The 17,974-nt window shown below is 35.7% G+C and overlaps 1 protein-coding gene across 1 annotated transcript in view; it reads right to left on the bottom strand.

Moving 5' to 3' along the window:
• The window catches only part of cdk18 (cyclin dependent kinase 18), a 171,197-nt gene that overhangs the window by 108,568 nt on the left and 44,655 nt on the right, over nucleotides 1–17,974 (bottom strand). The window contains exon 2 of the mRNA XM_056468214.1: nucleotides 8,581–8,716. Coding sequence (XP_056324189.1) covers nucleotides 8,581–8,698 — 118 coding nt within the window. The 5' untranslated portion in view covers nucleotides 8,699–8,716. The remainder of the gene's footprint in view (nucleotides 1–8,580; nucleotides 8,717–17,974) is intronic.

Below are 17,974 nucleotides of genomic sequence, written 5' to 3'. Positions count from 1 at the left end.
AGTATTTTTCATATTTCTAAAATTCTAATCTCGTTACATTATATATAAAACTGTAGTAACTTACAGAACAAATACACATTTGTGAATAAACATACATTTTTGTAAACAAAAACTTGTATAAGCACTTTGACAAATATGTAGGCAGTATTTTTGTTGCATCAAAAAGTGTGGTAATGATAACCATCCGACAAACTAATCTAGCGCAAATTAGTGCTTTAAATGTCCCAAAAATACTGTATTCGAATCTCATAATTTGAGGCGAATAACTACAAAAAGGTCCACATTTTGAGAAAAAAGAACCACCCCTTTTAATAGGCTACGGGCCTGAGTATCTTGAAAAATAGTCATTACTGTCATCATGGCAAATAAAAGAGAAATCAGTTATTGGAAATCAGTTATTAAAACTATTATATTTAGAAATGTGTTCTTTCCGTTAAACAGAAATTGGGGGAAAAATATACAGGAGGCTTAATAATTCTGATTCAACTGTAGATTACTGAAGGAAAGATGCTTGAATCCTTTATTCATTGGCTTGGGTTTTCTTTGCACCAAATGCAGAACTAGTGTTTGCTGTCACAATTGCACCAGGATCAAAATTCAAAACCAATTCCAAGTCCATTTGTTTTGGTGTGAATCCAAAAGCAATTTCAGTGTTCATATATACCTAGATCAGGGCTGCCCAAACTTTTTTTATTTGAAGGGCCAAAAACCAAATATCACAGGAAGGAATATATGCCAAACTATATTACATTAAAGTTGCCATGGTTAATTTCCTCATTTATTTCATAAGATTTAAAAGTAAATAGAAAACATTACTTTAAATCAAGTTAACCAATGCAGTAAAACTTTTTAAATGAGATAACACATTTATAACACAGTGAAGTTCAATGTTGAATACACTAGTCAAGCACAATCTGCCTTCGTCTTGATTCGCTCACCAAAGTTTCTGCATTGTTGCATGACAATATATATATTTAAACAAAATCTGATTAATTTACGCAATTTAATTGTAACATTTCATTTCAGCTAGCTTTAACAATAAAAATTAAGGAGTTACATTAAATTTAAATTGGCAATCTCGAAACATTCGCATAATTCTCCTTCTGTTCTCACATGGGATGGTGGGCCAAATAAAAGTTTACCATGGGCCAACTTTGGCCCGTGGGTCCTAGTTTGAGCATCACTGACCAGGATGAATCACATAAAGAAATAAAATGATCAGTTGTTTATGCTCGCTTGCTTTTTTGGCTTCCAATTGCCATAATACGGTGTATTTATTGTTTTTGTTCACTTAATTAGAATTCCTAATAGTTAACAGCTTCTAACTTTAGAGTTAAAGCAACATACATTCTGGCCTAAAACAAGCACCATCGATTTATATTGCAAAACCACAGGTGTGCGAAAACCCCTGTAGATCTTTGACATAGTCTTAAATTCTTAAAGCGTTCTTGCTTGTAGTCTCTCCCTTGAAATTCGATTTAATATTGACTCCAGAAAGCGTTAAGAACCATAGAGCCAGACGACGGAGCTGAATTGTACTATTACCACTGCATTAATAATGTAGCCGCAAAGATAACCAGCATTGCAATTTGTGAGCAAAAAAAAAAAAGTGAAGACGCTGGAGGGTCAGAACCCTGTTTCCTCCTCATCTTCTCGGACCCCCGTAGGTCTTTACAGGCTGCTGGATTCATCTCTTGGAGAGATTCTTAAGGGACCGTTCGCTCTCGGCGAGATCCCATTTCTTTCTAGACCAGTCCAGTGGGCTTCAAGATGAGACGAAGTAGCCTCAGTTGGCGTTCGCTGCATTTATTTTCTTAATGAATGCTCTTGGTTTTAAATGTGCACTATTCATGTGCAATCAGTCTAACTGATTACCATTGGACAAAATCAAGTCAAGATGAAGTCCCGTCCCAATACTTTGTCCTGATGAATTTCCGGTTTCATTTAGAAACTGTATATCTCCAATGTCTCCTGTTACGGATGTAAATAGATTTTGAATGTCCTTTAAACATGCGAAGTAGTTCTTTTAAAATGATCTTTATTCAAACTCTTGTACTGTTTGACTTTAGCCTGATTCAGTGGGGGGTTTTTTTGTACATGTGACCTTGCCAATGCTGTATGGCTTTGGAGAAATAAACTCAGTAATAGGGGTGGCACGGTGGCTCAGTGGTAAGCACTGTCACCTCACAGCAAGAAGGTCACTAGTTTGAGTTGTGGCTGGGTCAGTTGGCATTTCTGTGTGGAGTTTGCATGTTCTGCACGTGTTGGTGTGGGTTTCCTCCGGGTGCTCCGGTTTCCCCCACAGTCCAAACACATGCGCTATTGGTAAACTGAATAAGCTAAATTAGCTGTATAGTGTGTGTGTGTGTGTGTGTGTGTGTGTGTGTGTGTGTGTGTGTGTGTGTGAGAGTGAATGTGCGTGTATGGGTGCTTCCCTGTACTGGGTTGCAGCTGAAAGGGTATCTGCTGTGTAAACTAGTTCACCATTTACTATTACTATATTACTATTACAATTTACTAGCTAGTTTGTAAAAATAAAAAGGCGACATGATCACTTTGGCCGCGTTTACACTGTCAGGTCTTGATGCCCAATTCCGATTTGTTGCCTATATTGCCTGTCCGTTTACACGTTAATTGTGACCCATATCCGATTCATTTGTTTGTACTTGCTATACAATTTATGTCCATGTCACGCATGCATAAAGCATCTGCGCCACACTAGCCACGATGGAAGTTGTCTTGCTTTTAGCTCAGCGAAACGTGCGTATTTCGTCCAACTTTAAAATGATTTTAAGGCGGAGGAGGAGGGAAAGGGCCATCATCGCAGCTTGCGCCTATGGTTTATATATAGTGTTCTCCACTACTCAGAGGAATTTGTGGATACGAGAGAGATTTCAGGTCTGATGGGAGCAAATTGTAGTGACTGACCACTTTTCTCCTCCATGTTTCCTCTGTTGTTGTAGTTTATCAGTGTCTCCACACACACTCTTCCTTCTGCGTCATTAAACAAAACAGAACGCCTCAAATCCGATCTGCCAGTTTACATGATAGTCGCGTTGTCACATATCTGATTTATATCTGATATATTTCCACATATCAAGGAGACCTGAAACCGATGTCTGAATATCCGAATGCATGCATTTTATTTTTTTTCATGTTTACACGGTCATAGAACCGATTCGATCTGTCACATATGAGCGAAAAATTGTAATTAAGTCAAATTTAACTGGGAGTGTAAACAGGGCCTTACACACTTTAAAAAGCGATTAATTAAATTGTAATTTAGGTGTAATTGTATTGTTTACAATTGTTATTTTTACTTCTATTTTTAGATTATATTATATGTGCAATTGTATTTATTGTACCTTTTTTTTTTTATTCTACTTTTTGTATTAATATTATCTGTTAGGCACCTTGGGTCTGAGAGTAACACAATTTCGATTCTCTGTATGTCCTGACATGTGGTTAAATTGACAATTAAAGCTGACTTTGACTTGACTTTGACTAATTAAAAAGTGAGTAAAATTTGCAGAATTATTTAAATTAAGTCAACTTAACAGTTCCAAGTTACAACAGGTTTAATTTGTTTTAAAGTAAAATCAACTTGTTGCTTTTAGGGCAATGGGTTTACTTTAAGGAACTAATCACTTTATACTGTGTGTGTGTGTGTGTGTTTATTTTTCTATTTTCACTCTCAAGATTATTATTGGCATTGGAGGGGAACGCGTTAAACTTAGTGAAACATTTGAAGGTACATGGAATCAACTTAAAGCAGTGTGCACTGTTTTTGACAGCTTGCGACATCATCTGGCACTTTCACTGAGCATGTTTACATGTACCACTACTCCTAATGTAATATGATCAAGACATTACAGTGGTTAAAAGTCTAAAATGTCAACAGCGATTTTTGCATACCTTAAAGGACCACAGACACCCGCGTCACAAAATGCATTGTTGTTTGTTTCCATTCAGCGTGTGTTATTAAATTACATTAAAACAACGCTCTTCCTCCAGTCTTACTTCATATTCTCATCTGATACCTCAGTTTGTCACGGGACATGAACAATACATTCCTTAATGCAAGTGAAAGTGGCAACCTGCAGTCAACGTTGAAAAATTAAAAATAAAACACCCAAAATTACATGAAACTCTGGAGGAAAGGTTTATAGTGTGGTGAGGTGACATTAATCAGTCTATGTGCTATAACATGTAAAACGGGATCAGAAAAGGAACATTTAAAAAGCAACTCATGTAAACACCTTAATCATATTGATGTCTTATTCAGATTAAGCTAAATAATTTGAGTACTAATGTCATTGCTAACATAGTCACAAGCCCCAACCCTAGAAAAAGATGTTCCCTGATTTTGACGACAGCCTTTCCACAGGTTAGTAGTAAGCTAATGTCATAGATATTTACATTAGATCTCGCCTACCCTGTTGTTGTCTATTGGAAGGAATGCGTCAGTAGAGCCGCCATTTTAGTACAGGGTAGCGCTCCTTTGAAATGAATGCGGGACCAAGCTGCAGTGGAGGACTGTGGCCGTCCAGAGCCAGAGATATACACATAAATCTATGATCGGGAGTTTTCCCGGTGGTCAATATGCAACATTTTTTTTAAATTAGGAAAATTGTTGTTTTACATTACCTTTCTACATTGATGGATAAGTGATCGCACGGTCATTCCTGACAAAGAGCGAGTGTTTGTGTGTATGGAAATGTATTATCCTCGCTCTCTGTTAAATTTGATCTAGCCTAACACACCCCCTCTGCTTCTTTCACTTCTCATTCCAACAGAGGGAGCGATTCGTTTGTGAATGAATCTCTGTTATGAACGACTCATTCACTTAGCCGACAATAATACAAGTTTCTAGCACTTGTCATATTTCTTTTGCATTGTTTGCTTATTTTATTCAACAAAACTAGCATAAGCCTAGTATTTAGTGCAAGTTGGTGCTACTTTGCCTTATGGTCAGTGCAGTAAGACACTGTATTATCATCATCAATAACGTTACTTGTTAAGCACATGTTCATAACACACAAAAAAATTAAAAAATGAAATCCTACCTAAGAAATGTTCTGATTCTGTGCTTTGTTTTCTTTGTTTGCTCGTTACTACACCCGTACACAGTGCTAAAGTCCAGCATCTTCACGTTGGCACACTGTCTTGACTAGTGCTGCTGAATGACGTTTGTGTTGGGAGCACTGTACATATGTGGCGGCGCTATTGACACATGCTCAGGGTCCGTATGCGATATCTAGTGTATATATCTATGAGCTAATGTAATGCTAATTGTATAATGCCAATCTTAAATTCATGCTAACAAACAAATGATTAAAAGAAATATATTAATGGAATTCAATTCAAATATATCAAATATGAATTCATGTATACTTTAAAAACTTTAAATATATTGTTCAATTAAAATGTTTATTTTGTCAAATAAAAGATTTTTCTAGACTCATCCACCATAATTTTGTGGCTCAAAATTATCGGTTCAGGCACCGTTTTGGCACCGGTACCATTTTGAAAGGATACATTTAGCACCAATATCGAAATATCCCCAAACGATACCCAACCCTACTATAAAGTTTAACAAAACGTCTTTGCTTATTTGTGATATTATAAACATATTCTAGTGCTCATTTCAGCTGAAAACTGCATACGTACAGTGTACACACATTTTTGGAGTTTTGCAAAATGTTGGTAGACGCATGGTTTATTTTTCCATTAAGCCTGTGCAGGAAATGTAATTAAACCAATAGAAATGTAATTAACCAATAATTGTGTACTGTTATATGATCCAATTAAACACTAATGAGTAAATCAAGGCCGACCCTTTACAGTTTTCTGCATTAAATTAAAAGACTGCAACAAAAGCTGACCAGAAGTCATTTTTAGTTTTCATTATAGATGCCCAAATTAGACGTAAATGTCTTCTGTTATAATAAATTCTTGATTATGCTTGAAATTAATTAAAAACAAACAGTTCATATTGCAGGATTAGACTAAAGCCCTGTTTGGATGGGACTGGTTTCCCCCCAGGAGGTCAGGTACATGTTTGTTTCACGCAGTTAGTACTTTTATTTATTTAAACTTTAATCCAGTCTAATACAACATGTCTGTGTTTTAACTCAAACGACCTCAGAGAAATTGAATCTGGTTTGAATTGGACCTGAATCTATAATTATGGTGCATTATTTACTCTTCTCCTACATTTCTCATTGCACCATTTACAATTTCTATTGGGATTTTTAGGCAATTTTCTGCAAATAATAATGACTTAAATAATACAGAATTACATTTGTCACTCTTACAAATAAAGGAAGAACTAAGAAGAGTTGTTTTCACAGTGAAGCCTTAGAAAGTACATTTTAAAGGGTTAGTTCACCTAAAAATGAAAGAAATTAAGTTCAGTCTTAAATAAATATGTTAGGAAAAAATAAGAAGAGTTGTTGTCACGGTTGAGGCATAGAAAAACATTCTAAAGGGTTAGTTCACCCAAATGAAAGAAATTAAGTTTATTTCTAAAAAATAAAGATGTCAGGAAAAACGAAGAGTTGTTTTCAAAGGGATAGTTCACCCAAAAATGAAAGAAATTAAGTTCACTCTTAAAAATAAAGATGTTAGGAAGACCTAAGAAGAGTTTTTTTTTTCACATTTTAGCCATAAAAAACATTTTAAAGAGATAGTTCACCTACAAATCAAACAAATTATGTTCACTCCTAAAAATAAAGATGACATGAAGAACTAAGAAGAGTTTTTTTTTTTTTTTTTTAGCCATAAAAAAAAAAAAACATTTTAAAGAGATAGTTCACCTACAAATCAAACAAATTATGTTCACTCCTAAAAATAAAGATGACATGAAGAACTAAGAAGAGTTGTTTTCACAGTGAAGCCACAGAAGAAAATTTTAAAGGGTTATTTCACCCAAAAATGAAAGAAATTAAGTTCAGTCTTAAATAAATATGTTAAGAAAAAATAAGAAGAGTTGTTGTCACGGTTGAGGCATAGAAAAACATTCTAAAGGATTAGTTCACCCAAATGAAAGAAATTAAGTTTACTTCTAAAAAATAAAGATGTCAGGAAGAACGAAGAGTTGTTTTCAAAGGGATAGTTCACCCAAAAATGAAAGAAATTAAGTTCACTCTTAAAAATAAAGATGTTGGGAAGACCTAAGAAGAGTTTTTTTTTCACATTTTAGCCATAAAAAACATTTTAAAGAGATAGTTCACCTACAAATCAAGCAAATTATGTTCACTCCTAAAAATAAAGATGACATGAAGAACTAAGAAGAGGTTTTTTTTTTTTTTTTTTTTACATTTTAGCCATAAAAAAAAACATTTTAAAGGGTTAGTTCACCCAAAAATGAAAGAAATTAAGTTTACTCTTAAAAATAAAGATATTGGGAAGAACTAAGAAGAGTTGTTTTCACAGTGAAGCCACTGAGACAACATTTTAACGGGTTAGTTCATCCAAAAATGAAAGAAATTAATATTACACTTAAAAAAAATATGCAGAACATTGCTGTTTAAGATTTTTTCCACCAAAATTGTAAACATAACAGGGTTTAATAACAATTTTTTAATAAGTGTTGTTCTAATATACTTTAATTTCTATTTGTCTTCACCTAGTTTTTCCTTCCATTTGCCTTTCCTTCCAAAAGGCTTTTTTGGTGAGGACAGCTTAAAGATGCCTCTCATATGGAGAATGAAGTCACATGAATTGCTCATGCGGGAGTTTTTTTCAACAGAGTGTAAAAGTCTTGATGGTTCTGTGGGTCTCGTCTATCAAATCTGACCTTTATTTTGTATTTTATATTGGATTCAGATCAGGTGATTGGCTGGGCCATTCTACAGCTTGATTTTCTTTCTCTGAAAGCATTTGAGAGTTTTATTGGCTGTGTTTTGGATTATTGCCTTGCTGAAATGTCCACTCTGGTTTCATCTTCATCCTCCAGCTAATGTAGATGTTAGACTTCAGAAGTTCATATTCACTGATGAAGGGCGGAGAGTTGCTGAAGAACTACTGAGAGATTTGAGCTGCTGTCAAGGCTTTCACTGCCTTTCTACATCTCCCTTTCTTCATGTGTTCAATACTTTTTCCCTGCATCATTTCATTTTATTACACATTACTTCATTTGTAAACTAATTAGATTTGTTTTCTTTGCATATATGGATTTATTTGGTTGTTATCAACATCCAGGGAAAACTCAAGTCAACAGCACCTTTAAAAACAAGTTTTCAGAGCAAAATGGTGTCGTGTTCAATACTTATTTTCCTCGCTGTATGAAGTGATGTGCATTTAGATGTGCTATGAGTGATTAATCGGTCAACCCCTACATAAATATTGTTTTACAAATAAAAAAAAACTGCTTTTATTCCAGACAAACAAACAAAAATAAGATTGTGAAATACTGTGAAAATGTCCTTGATCTGTTAAACATCACTTGGGAAATATTTGAAGAATGATGACAATTTCACAGCAGGGCGAATGGTTATGACTTGATTATGAATGAGTCTTGCATCCAAACACTTGGGCTTTAAATGGCGGATGTGAATGTTGAGAGGAAAACCGTACCATCATTGCAGCGGATGTTGAGCTGGTTTATCTGCTCTGTAAACTCGTTCTCCTCTATCGTCTCTGTTCGTGGCACAGAAAGTGAGAAACGCCTCTTAAAGTTCTTCATCTTGTTCATGACGCTGGACCAGAAGTCCTGTGGAGAAGGCAAGAACAGTTTGAATTAGTGTTTATTTTTACGCTTTTCAGAGTTGACGTTTTGTTGCGCTCTCTCTACATGAAATCTGTCATGATTTTATTGAGCTTTCGCTTTCATGTTCTTCAGAATCTAGTTAAATTAGACTGAGAGTGACTCAATGTTTACAACTTTTTGTGTTTTTCACGGAGATCTGCCTCTGTTCTGTCAGCGCTGGCTGATTTAACGTTATGTCACAGAGCCAAGTCTGGTGTTGGTTACACAAAATCTCCAGATTTTCCGAGATAACAAGATCTGCAATCAAAAGTCAGACATCTCCGAGTGAACCCAAATGCTTCTTGACAAATTCTTCCAAGTAAAAATTATCTGAGCTGCAAGTCGCTTTGTTTATACCCTCAAATAATGATTTTTTGCTGTTTGTTAAAACTACTTATTAAAAATAAACTGAAGCAACATTATTCTGGAGTTTTTTTGGGGGACAACTTAAATGTTTCATGTTCAATTCACTTAAATTTGTTTAAAAAATTCCGTTAACTTAATCGATTTGAGTTGGGACAACATGAAGCAATTGTGAGAAACTCAAAATTTTTTACAGTGTACATTAAAAATGACATTTGCTGTTTGTTCAGTCTACTTATTGAATTTGAGTGGAAACAACACAATTGTTGAGTTTGTTTGTGGGGACAACTTAATTTTTTATGTTCAATCCACTTAAATTTGTAAAAACTAATATGTTAACTTAATTCCTTCATGTTTTCCCAACTCATCGATTGTGTAGAACCCAGCATTTTTTTACAGTGTAGTTCTGTTTTTATTTTAGGACAATTATTGGCTTATTTTTGTTTCTTTTTGTTTCCTCATTAAAATAGAGAATTTGTATTTGCAGACTAGGGACGGTGAAAAAAATTATCAATGCCTTGTGATTCGTTATCTAATGATTCTGAATGGATGTTCAATAGTTTAGAATCGATTCTATATTCAAATTACATTGCAACGGTCGCAAATGCTTTCAGTTCAGTTTCAGTTAAGTCTCCTTTATTTTGTCATTCAAAACATCACAGTAGATGTAATGCAGAAAGAAATTACGTTACATCGACACCCAGCAAGAACATAAAAAACATCAGAAAACACTATAAAAACCTGATATATCTCACAAGGAAATATAATTACTTTATGTTTTGTCAGTTTAGTTGCTAATTTAGTTGTACGAAATTGTACACTCTTAAAAATGAGCCGTGGCACCCAATTCCACCCCTAAACCCAACCGTCATTGGAGGATGAGCAAATTGTACTAATTTGTCGGAATATCATCACAAAAATCTTTATAAAGTTATAAATTGTTGTGCGATAGCATTGATAAAAACCTAACATAATAAATAAGCTTTTGTAATTTCATAAATATATAAAAATATAGTTATATATAAAATATAAACCAATATGTTTTCAGCCAATAATGAACTTCTGGTAAAAGGTTTATGTGACTATTTTCAATTTCATAAGGTTCGTTTTAGAGCATCGATGTTGTAATGTAATTCAAATATAATCAGTTAAATAGACTTAAGCATCCATTTGTTTTTTATACAGCGTAAAATGAGACAAAAGTGTTAAAACACAGGCACCTTCATTAGCAGTAGGCTAGCGCAGAAAGTAGAGTCAAATTAATTTCCATATTTTAAAGACATGGCGCAGGAAAATATAATTTAATGCAGTGCTTCTTGTTTGGTCTGATACCCACTTTATATCGTATCTCAGTCAGGCAGTGAAGATGGCTGTTTTTTTAAAGAAATCAGTTCTTAAACAGGGCAATATTGTACAGGATGACCATTCACTGGAAGCCCTGGGGGTGGCTGACTAAAATAAAAAATCAGTGTGCATATAGCCCATTTAACTGTTTATGCTCTTTTTATTACATACATACTTCATATATACATTCTTGCTTTGAAGACATTTCTTTGTTAGAATTTTATAAACAACAAACTAAAAAAAATGTTTTTGAGGCTCTCTTTTTTTATAAGAACTGATTGTTCTTTATTATTGGGATCTCTTTGTAATATTACACTCAGAGCTTGTTCATCCTAAATATAACTTTGCTAATAAGACAAATACATTTTAAAATGGCAGTACTGTCACACAGTACAAACACGAAAAAATGCTGGCTTCCACACAATTACTTCGTTGTCCAAACACAAATCGATTCAGCTAACTTTTAACACTTTTACAAACTTAAGTGGATTGAACATAAAACAGTTGTCTCAATAAAAAACAAAGTAATTGTTGTTTCAACTCATTTTAAATAAGTAGCAAAAGACCGTTTTGAGTGTAGAATCCAATTGTAAACAAAAGCATAGAAGCTCCAATGGGCTATATGCACACAGACTTTTAATATCAGCCAGCCAGCCAGCCAGCCTCAGCGCTTCTGGTGAACTGTGTTTCCAAAATTGCTATGTTTAAGGTCTGATTTCTTTAAAAATCAGAGATCTTCACTGCCTGATAGATATACAATATAAAGTGATCGGACAAGAAGCACTGCAATAAATTCCATTTTCCTTTGCCATGTCTTTAAAATATGACAGTTTATTTTACCCCAGTATTTTCAATGAGTTTCTGTGCTCGCCTGCTGATCCTGACGGTGTTAGCGGATCTTTCATCTAATTTTACTCTTGAACAACTAAATAAATGCTTAAGTCTATTTAACTGAATGTATTGTAATTACATTACAACATCGATGCTGCAAAAGCAACCTTGTGAAATTAAAAATAGTCACGGCTGAAAAACACTAGCTGTGCATATAGCCCATTTTGGTTAAAATGTAAAGATGTGTCTGCATTCCTGTGGCTGTACCGTGAAACCCGACCAGATTTCTTGCAGCGCGAAAATAAATTTCAGAATAAAACGCTGTAGCGGTTGCTAACTCTGGTGTAATTTGAACCAGAGCGTGCAGTTTAACAATATAGCACTCCAAAGTTCCGACATTATTTTCGGAACAGCATACAGTATCTGTGATTTACTCATTCTTATTGAGCACTGGTTCACGACTGTTTCACATGCTGAACGCATGACCAGTGCTTTCTGCACATGCTTTTTTGCCAGTCTGTGCATGCATCATCTGCATAATGGTCCTCCGAGTGGGGTTTCCAGCATGGGAGAGTGAAGTGAAGGTGCACTGTCCTTCAGCTTGCATTAGAAAACGTTTAAAGTAAACCCACATCAGGCAAGTCATTTCAGGTATGTCTTTTTCATACGTCGTAGATGCAAATGGAAAATAATGACCCGTTGCCCGATGTGATAATACCTTCAATTTTTACCCTTTAGCAGTCATAAGACTGGAACCTCAGGTTTAAGGTGGCACTTATGTCTCAGCACAAAGGGGCAAACAAATGGACATATAGCCTACAATCTTTGCACAACCGACAGTTTTATCTGTATCTCTATTTTAGTAGTACCCAGTTTAAACGTGAGATTTTGGAAACCAGATCTAAATTTAGTGGAAAAAGTCAGGTTGGGTAGAAATCGGGGTTGGTTGGGCAGCTGGTGAACAACGGCTGAATATATACAGCGAGAGCGGTCAGGTGCAGAATAAAACCTTACAGGTGGGAGCGGGAGTAAGAAATTAGATCACCGTGACCGATCTCTAGTTGGAAAAATGTATTTTCACAACTGAAATAATAGGAAAAAATATAGATCAAGAATCGTATCACAATCAGACCAAAACACTCCTGGAACTTGATCCAGATCATGCATCCGAAATCAATGCTTGGAGAAAAGGGAGAGCAATGAAACTATGATCGTTTTTGGTGCACTAAAAAGTTGAGGAAATATATTCTCATAAAGTGTAAATTCATTCCATTATAAGAGATAAAGTGGTCGCTGCATGCATAAAGAGACTGATTTAATAGGCTGCTAATAAAATTAAATCTCCCCACAGTTGAAGTTCAGCTCCGTCTCACTATAGTACATCAAAATCCTTCATTTTCTCTCTCTTTCCGCTTATACGTTACTAGGCAGAGCAGTTGCTAAGGGTTCCGATGTCGTCGGTTTAATTCTGGGTGTGAGATCGTGCTGTGTGCTTTACTAATTATTTTGAAAGTGGGAGACTAGCCAATAGTCCCATTGCCAATTAGCGTCAGCTATACCCCCCAAAATAACAGAGCGCCATTGTTTCTCGAATGACTCTTTTGAAAGTAAAAAAAATAATAAAATGAATACTAATAGTGCTAAAAAAGTTCCCTTGTCAGCCGTGGTGGGCTTTTGTTCCTCTCAAACTTGTTTTTTCCCTCGCGTTTTCTCCCTGACTTCAGTTGTTTTTGCTAAGGATAATGATTTAGTCTTGCTGTCTTTGAAACATGGCTCTCATAAGACAATAATTGCTCCATGCAGTCCCATCATAAGGCTGATGAAACGCAGACCAGCATCTGTCTGTATAATCTCATCATCTACCTTGTATTTATGGGATGTTAACCGTTCTAGCATGGAACAGCAGTGCGATGAGGTGATGCTTTTGCTTATTGTTCTCCTAGAAATCTCAAAAGCAGTGCTTGATGAAATGGAGGGAAAGTATGTGAAAATTTTTAAAACATCGAAGGGTGTTAGGATTTCAGAAGATTTGAGTTTATATTCATTTCAGACAAACAATACAAGCATTTTAACTTCTGCTGGGGTTGAAAATCATTCAAGAATATGTTTTTAACAGCTGAAAGTGCTCTAGAATAGTTTTTTAACAGCAGATGGCACTCTAGGATAGATTTTAACAGCAGATGGTGCTCTAGGCTAGTTTTTAACAGCAGATGGTGCTCTAGGCCGATTTTTAACCGCAGATGGTGATCTAGGCCGATTTTTAACAGCAGATGGTGCTCTAGGCTGATTTTTAACAGCAGATGGTGCTCTAGACTAGTTTTTAACAGCAGGTGGTGCTCTAGGCTAATTTTTAACAGCAGATGGTGCTCTAGACTAGTTTTTAACAGCAGATGGTGCTCTAGGCTAATTTTTAATAGCAGATGGTGTTCTAGGCTAGTTTTTAACAGCAGATGGTGCTGTAGACTAGTTTTAACAGCAGATGGTGCTCTAGGCTGATTTAACAGCAGATGGTGCTCTAGGCTTGTTTTTAACAGCAGATGGTGCTCTAGGCTTGTTTTTAACAGCAGATGGTGCTCTAGGCCGATTTTAACCGCATATGGTGATCTAGGCAGATTTAACAGCAGATGGTGCTCTAGGCTGATTTTTAACAGAAGATGGCACTCTAGGCTAGATTTTTTTTTAATGGCAGATGGTGCTCTACCCTAGTTTTTAATGGTAGATGGTGGTCTAGGCTAGCTTTTAACAGAAGATGGCGCTCTAGGCTAGTTTTTATGGCAGGTTGCGGTCTAGAATAATTTGTAACAGCAGATGGCGCCCTAGGCTAGTTTTTATGGCAGGTTGCGGTCTAGAGTAATTTGTAACAGTAGATGGCGCCCTAGGCTAGTTTTTTTTTTTATAGCAGATGGCGCTCTAGGCTAGTTTTTATAGCAGATGGCGGTCTAGAATAGTTTGTAACAGCAGATGGCGCCCTAGGATAGTTTTTTATAGCAGATGGTGCTCTATAGGCTAGCTTATAATAGAAGGTGGCGCTCCAATCTAGTTTTTATAGCAGATGGCGCTCTACAATAGTTTATAACAGCAGATGGTGCTCTAGGCTATTTTTTTCCAGCAGTTGGTGCTCTAGGCTAATTTGCAACAGCAGATGTCGCTCTATGGTAGTTTTTAACAGCAGATAGCGCACTGCGCTAGTTTTTAACAACTGTTGGCACTCAATGGTAGTTTTTAACAGCAAATGGCACTCTACGCTAGTTTTAAACAGAAGATGGCGCTCCAATCTAGTTTTTATAGCAGATGACAATGTAGACTATGGTGATGGAGATGGTGATGGTGGAGATGGTGATGGTGTTCTAGGCTAGTTTTTAACAGCAGATGACGCTCTAGTCTAGTTTTTAACAGGAGATGGTGCTCTAGGCTAGTTTTAACAGCAGATGGTGATCTAGGCTAGTTTTTTAACAGCAGATGACACTCTAGGGTAGTTTTTAAGAGCAGATGGCACTTTATGCTAGTTTTTAACAGCAGGTGGTGATCTAGGCTAGTTTTTAACAGCAGATGGCACTTTAGGCTAATTTTTAAAGGAGATGGTGATCTAGGCTAGTTTTTTAACAGCACATGACACTCTAGGCTAGTTTTAAAGAGCAGATGGCACTCTATGCTAGTTTTTAACAGGAGATGGTGCTCTAGGCTAGTTTTAACAGTAGATGGTGATCTAGGCTAGTTTTTTTAACAGCAGATGGCACTCTAGGGTAGTTTTTAAGAGCAGATGGCACTTTATGCTAGTTTTTAACAGCAGGTGGTGATCTAGGCTAGTTTTTAACAGCAGATGGCACTTTAGGCTAGTTTTTAAAGGAGATGGTGCTCTAGGCTAGTTTTTAAGAGCAGGTGGTGATCTAGGCTAGTTTTTAACAGGAGATGGTGCTCTAGGCTAATTTTTAACACGAGATGGTGCTCTAGGCTAGTTTTTAACAGCAGGTGGTGATCTAGGCTAGTTTTTAACAGCAGATGGCACTTTAGGCTTGTTTTTAACAGCAGATGGTGCTCTATAGGCTAGTTTTTAACAGAAGATGGCGTTCCAGGCTAGTTTTTATAGCAGATGATGCTCTACTATAGTTTTTAACAGCAGATGGCGCTCTATGGTAGTTTTTAATAGCAGATGGCGCTCTGTGCTAGTTTGAAACAACAGATGGCACTCTAGGCTAGCTTATAACAGGCAGCTGATGAGCTACGCTAGTTTTTAACAGCAGATGGCTCTATAGGCTAGTTTTTAACCATATAATTAATGCTTAAGTGTATTTGTAAAAAGCATATAGATTAGTGATGCATATTGTAGCGTCTTCTGTTAAACTAAGAATCGATTTGAGTGTATAGCAATGCAGTTTGAAAACCTCAAGATCAATGCAGAATCAATTTCTTAAACAATTTTTCACCACATTTCTACTGGATATCAATGACAATATTTAACTAATGTTTTAAAATAATTAATTAGTTTTCCAGCATAAAATCTAAAAAAGCATTGAATTAAACGCTTTTTTCCAGGCTAGTATTGTAGTTATGTCTTTGAACAGCAGGGGCTTACCATGTCAAACACATATGAATGGATTAGTGTCACTAAGATGAGTCTAAAACTGCTCAGATTCAAAGGGCAGAATATTTAAATTATTTTTTAAAGATCTCTGTATTCTTACAGCTCTCCGGCATTAATCACACACATCGGATATATTTTATTGATATTCTCTCCTGCTTCCGTATTCAGCCTGATTGAATCCAAAATCTCATCCGAGTGTAATTACGTCTCCAACTCCAGGGACCCTCCAAAGATGTGAGGGTGTCATAAGCAGATGTTAACCGAATCATCCGGAGAGGTGACCTTATATTCTCTGTCAAACTTCCCGCGGTGGCTGCTTTTTCAATCAGTAATTTATTCTAATTCTCACACTGATGGAGAACTTCATCTCGGTAATGTTATTGCTGATAAAACCAAGTTTGCATTCATTCAATTCCATTAATTTCTTATAAAATAAAATTTAAAATTAAATATATAAATAAATATTTTTAAGTTATTTAGGCACACTCTTAAAAAATGCTTCCAACCATTTGAGTAATTTTTCCAATTAAATTTAAATGACATTTTTTAACCCAGCTGTCCATATTTAACCCAAGATTCTGCCAACTTTCTTACTCTCGAAGATGCTTCACGTATTTGTAGTTTACAGCTTTCTGGTTTCATTTGATCTCGTCCATCAGCCTAAATATCCACAAACATAATCTATAATAATTTTATACTTTATATACAGCACATTTATTAGCCCCTGGTGACGCTAATAGCAGGTTTCAGAATCCTACATATATGCAGTATCTCCCCTTTTAAAGAGATAAACAGTAGTAGGGTTGGGAAACTCTGGCTTATTGAATCACAATCTCGTTTTTAAATATATATATATATATATATATATATTTTTTTTTAGCAAGTTTGGCTTCTGTAACATCACTCAAGGCAGCTGATGTCTAGTTTTGGTGTTGATGTAATTATCTGTAACTAAATGTATTAACATTCAAACTAGATGTCATATAAAGCAGCAGATTATGATTGCTTGGCTCAGACTGTTGATATTATGTTCGAGTAATGGTCAATTGTGTCTTTTGTTCTCTGGTTTAATGGGCGATATGGATTTAGGCTCATTGTCATAATTAAAACACAATTAACATGATTGTCCATTTACAGTTTACTGGATTGGTTTACAAAATGTCAGACCAGCAGTATGGAAATGTGAGATAAATATTTCCAAATAAATTTATTCATTCATTCTCTGTAAAAAAAAAAAAAATGCTGGGTTCCACATAATGTTGTTCCAACAAAAATAGATTACTTTAAAGGTGCAGTATGTTAGTTTTTGACTCTTCTAAAGCATAAATATACCATAATATGTTTGCAGATTTTTAAGAAATGTGAACTTGTGATTCTTGTTTATCTGAAAAACAATGCTGAATCAGATATTCTGTTTTGAAAATGTGCATTATGTGCCAGAATGTCTGTCTTTGTTTTGGTCATTTAACCTGCCCAGTGCCACTTTAGCCAATTATATTTCAGCACCCCGGGTTGCCTTTGCGTAAAATAGCGCATTTCATTTATTCATTCAGAAACCCTCTCAAAGTGTGTGATTGTGACCGAAATGTGACATCCAGTGGAAAGTAACAGCCTTCGAAATAAGACGCAGATTCAGAGTTCCACTTAAAATTTGCAAAAAATATAAATATTACAATGTAAAAATTAAGTGAGCAGGTTAAATTGTAACACCGTGTCCTAACAACATGCTATGTGACGATATTTGCTGTGATAAGCAATTTGGTGTCACAATGTGGAAAAGTCAACAAAAGAATCCAATTGCAAGTGTGGTTTTATTTGTGAAGCAATTGCAAAAGTGCCGGTCAAAAACAAAACAGAGTTCAAAAGCAAGGCTAGCTGTCGCAATGAGAAATGGAAAGTCTCAGTCGGATATCGCAGCACAGGAAAGTAACATGAAACAACCACAACAAACTTACAATGAGCAAGAGAAACGCTGCCCTGAAATAGGTGCAGTGATCGACAACAGCTGAAGCTGGCTGATAACACGGCTGAACATAGTAAGGCAATGATGAGCATAACACGTGACCACAACAAACGCACATGAAAAACTACCCCACGTGACA

This window comes from Danio aesculapii, chromosome 11, assembly GCF_903798145.1.
Source record: "Danio aesculapii chromosome 11, fDanAes4.1, whole genome shotgun sequence".
Classification (NCBI taxonomy): Eukaryota; Metazoa; Chordata; class Actinopteri; order Cypriniformes; family Danionidae; genus Danio; species Danio aesculapii.
This window is presented reverse-complemented; position numbering and strand designations above follow the sequence as displayed.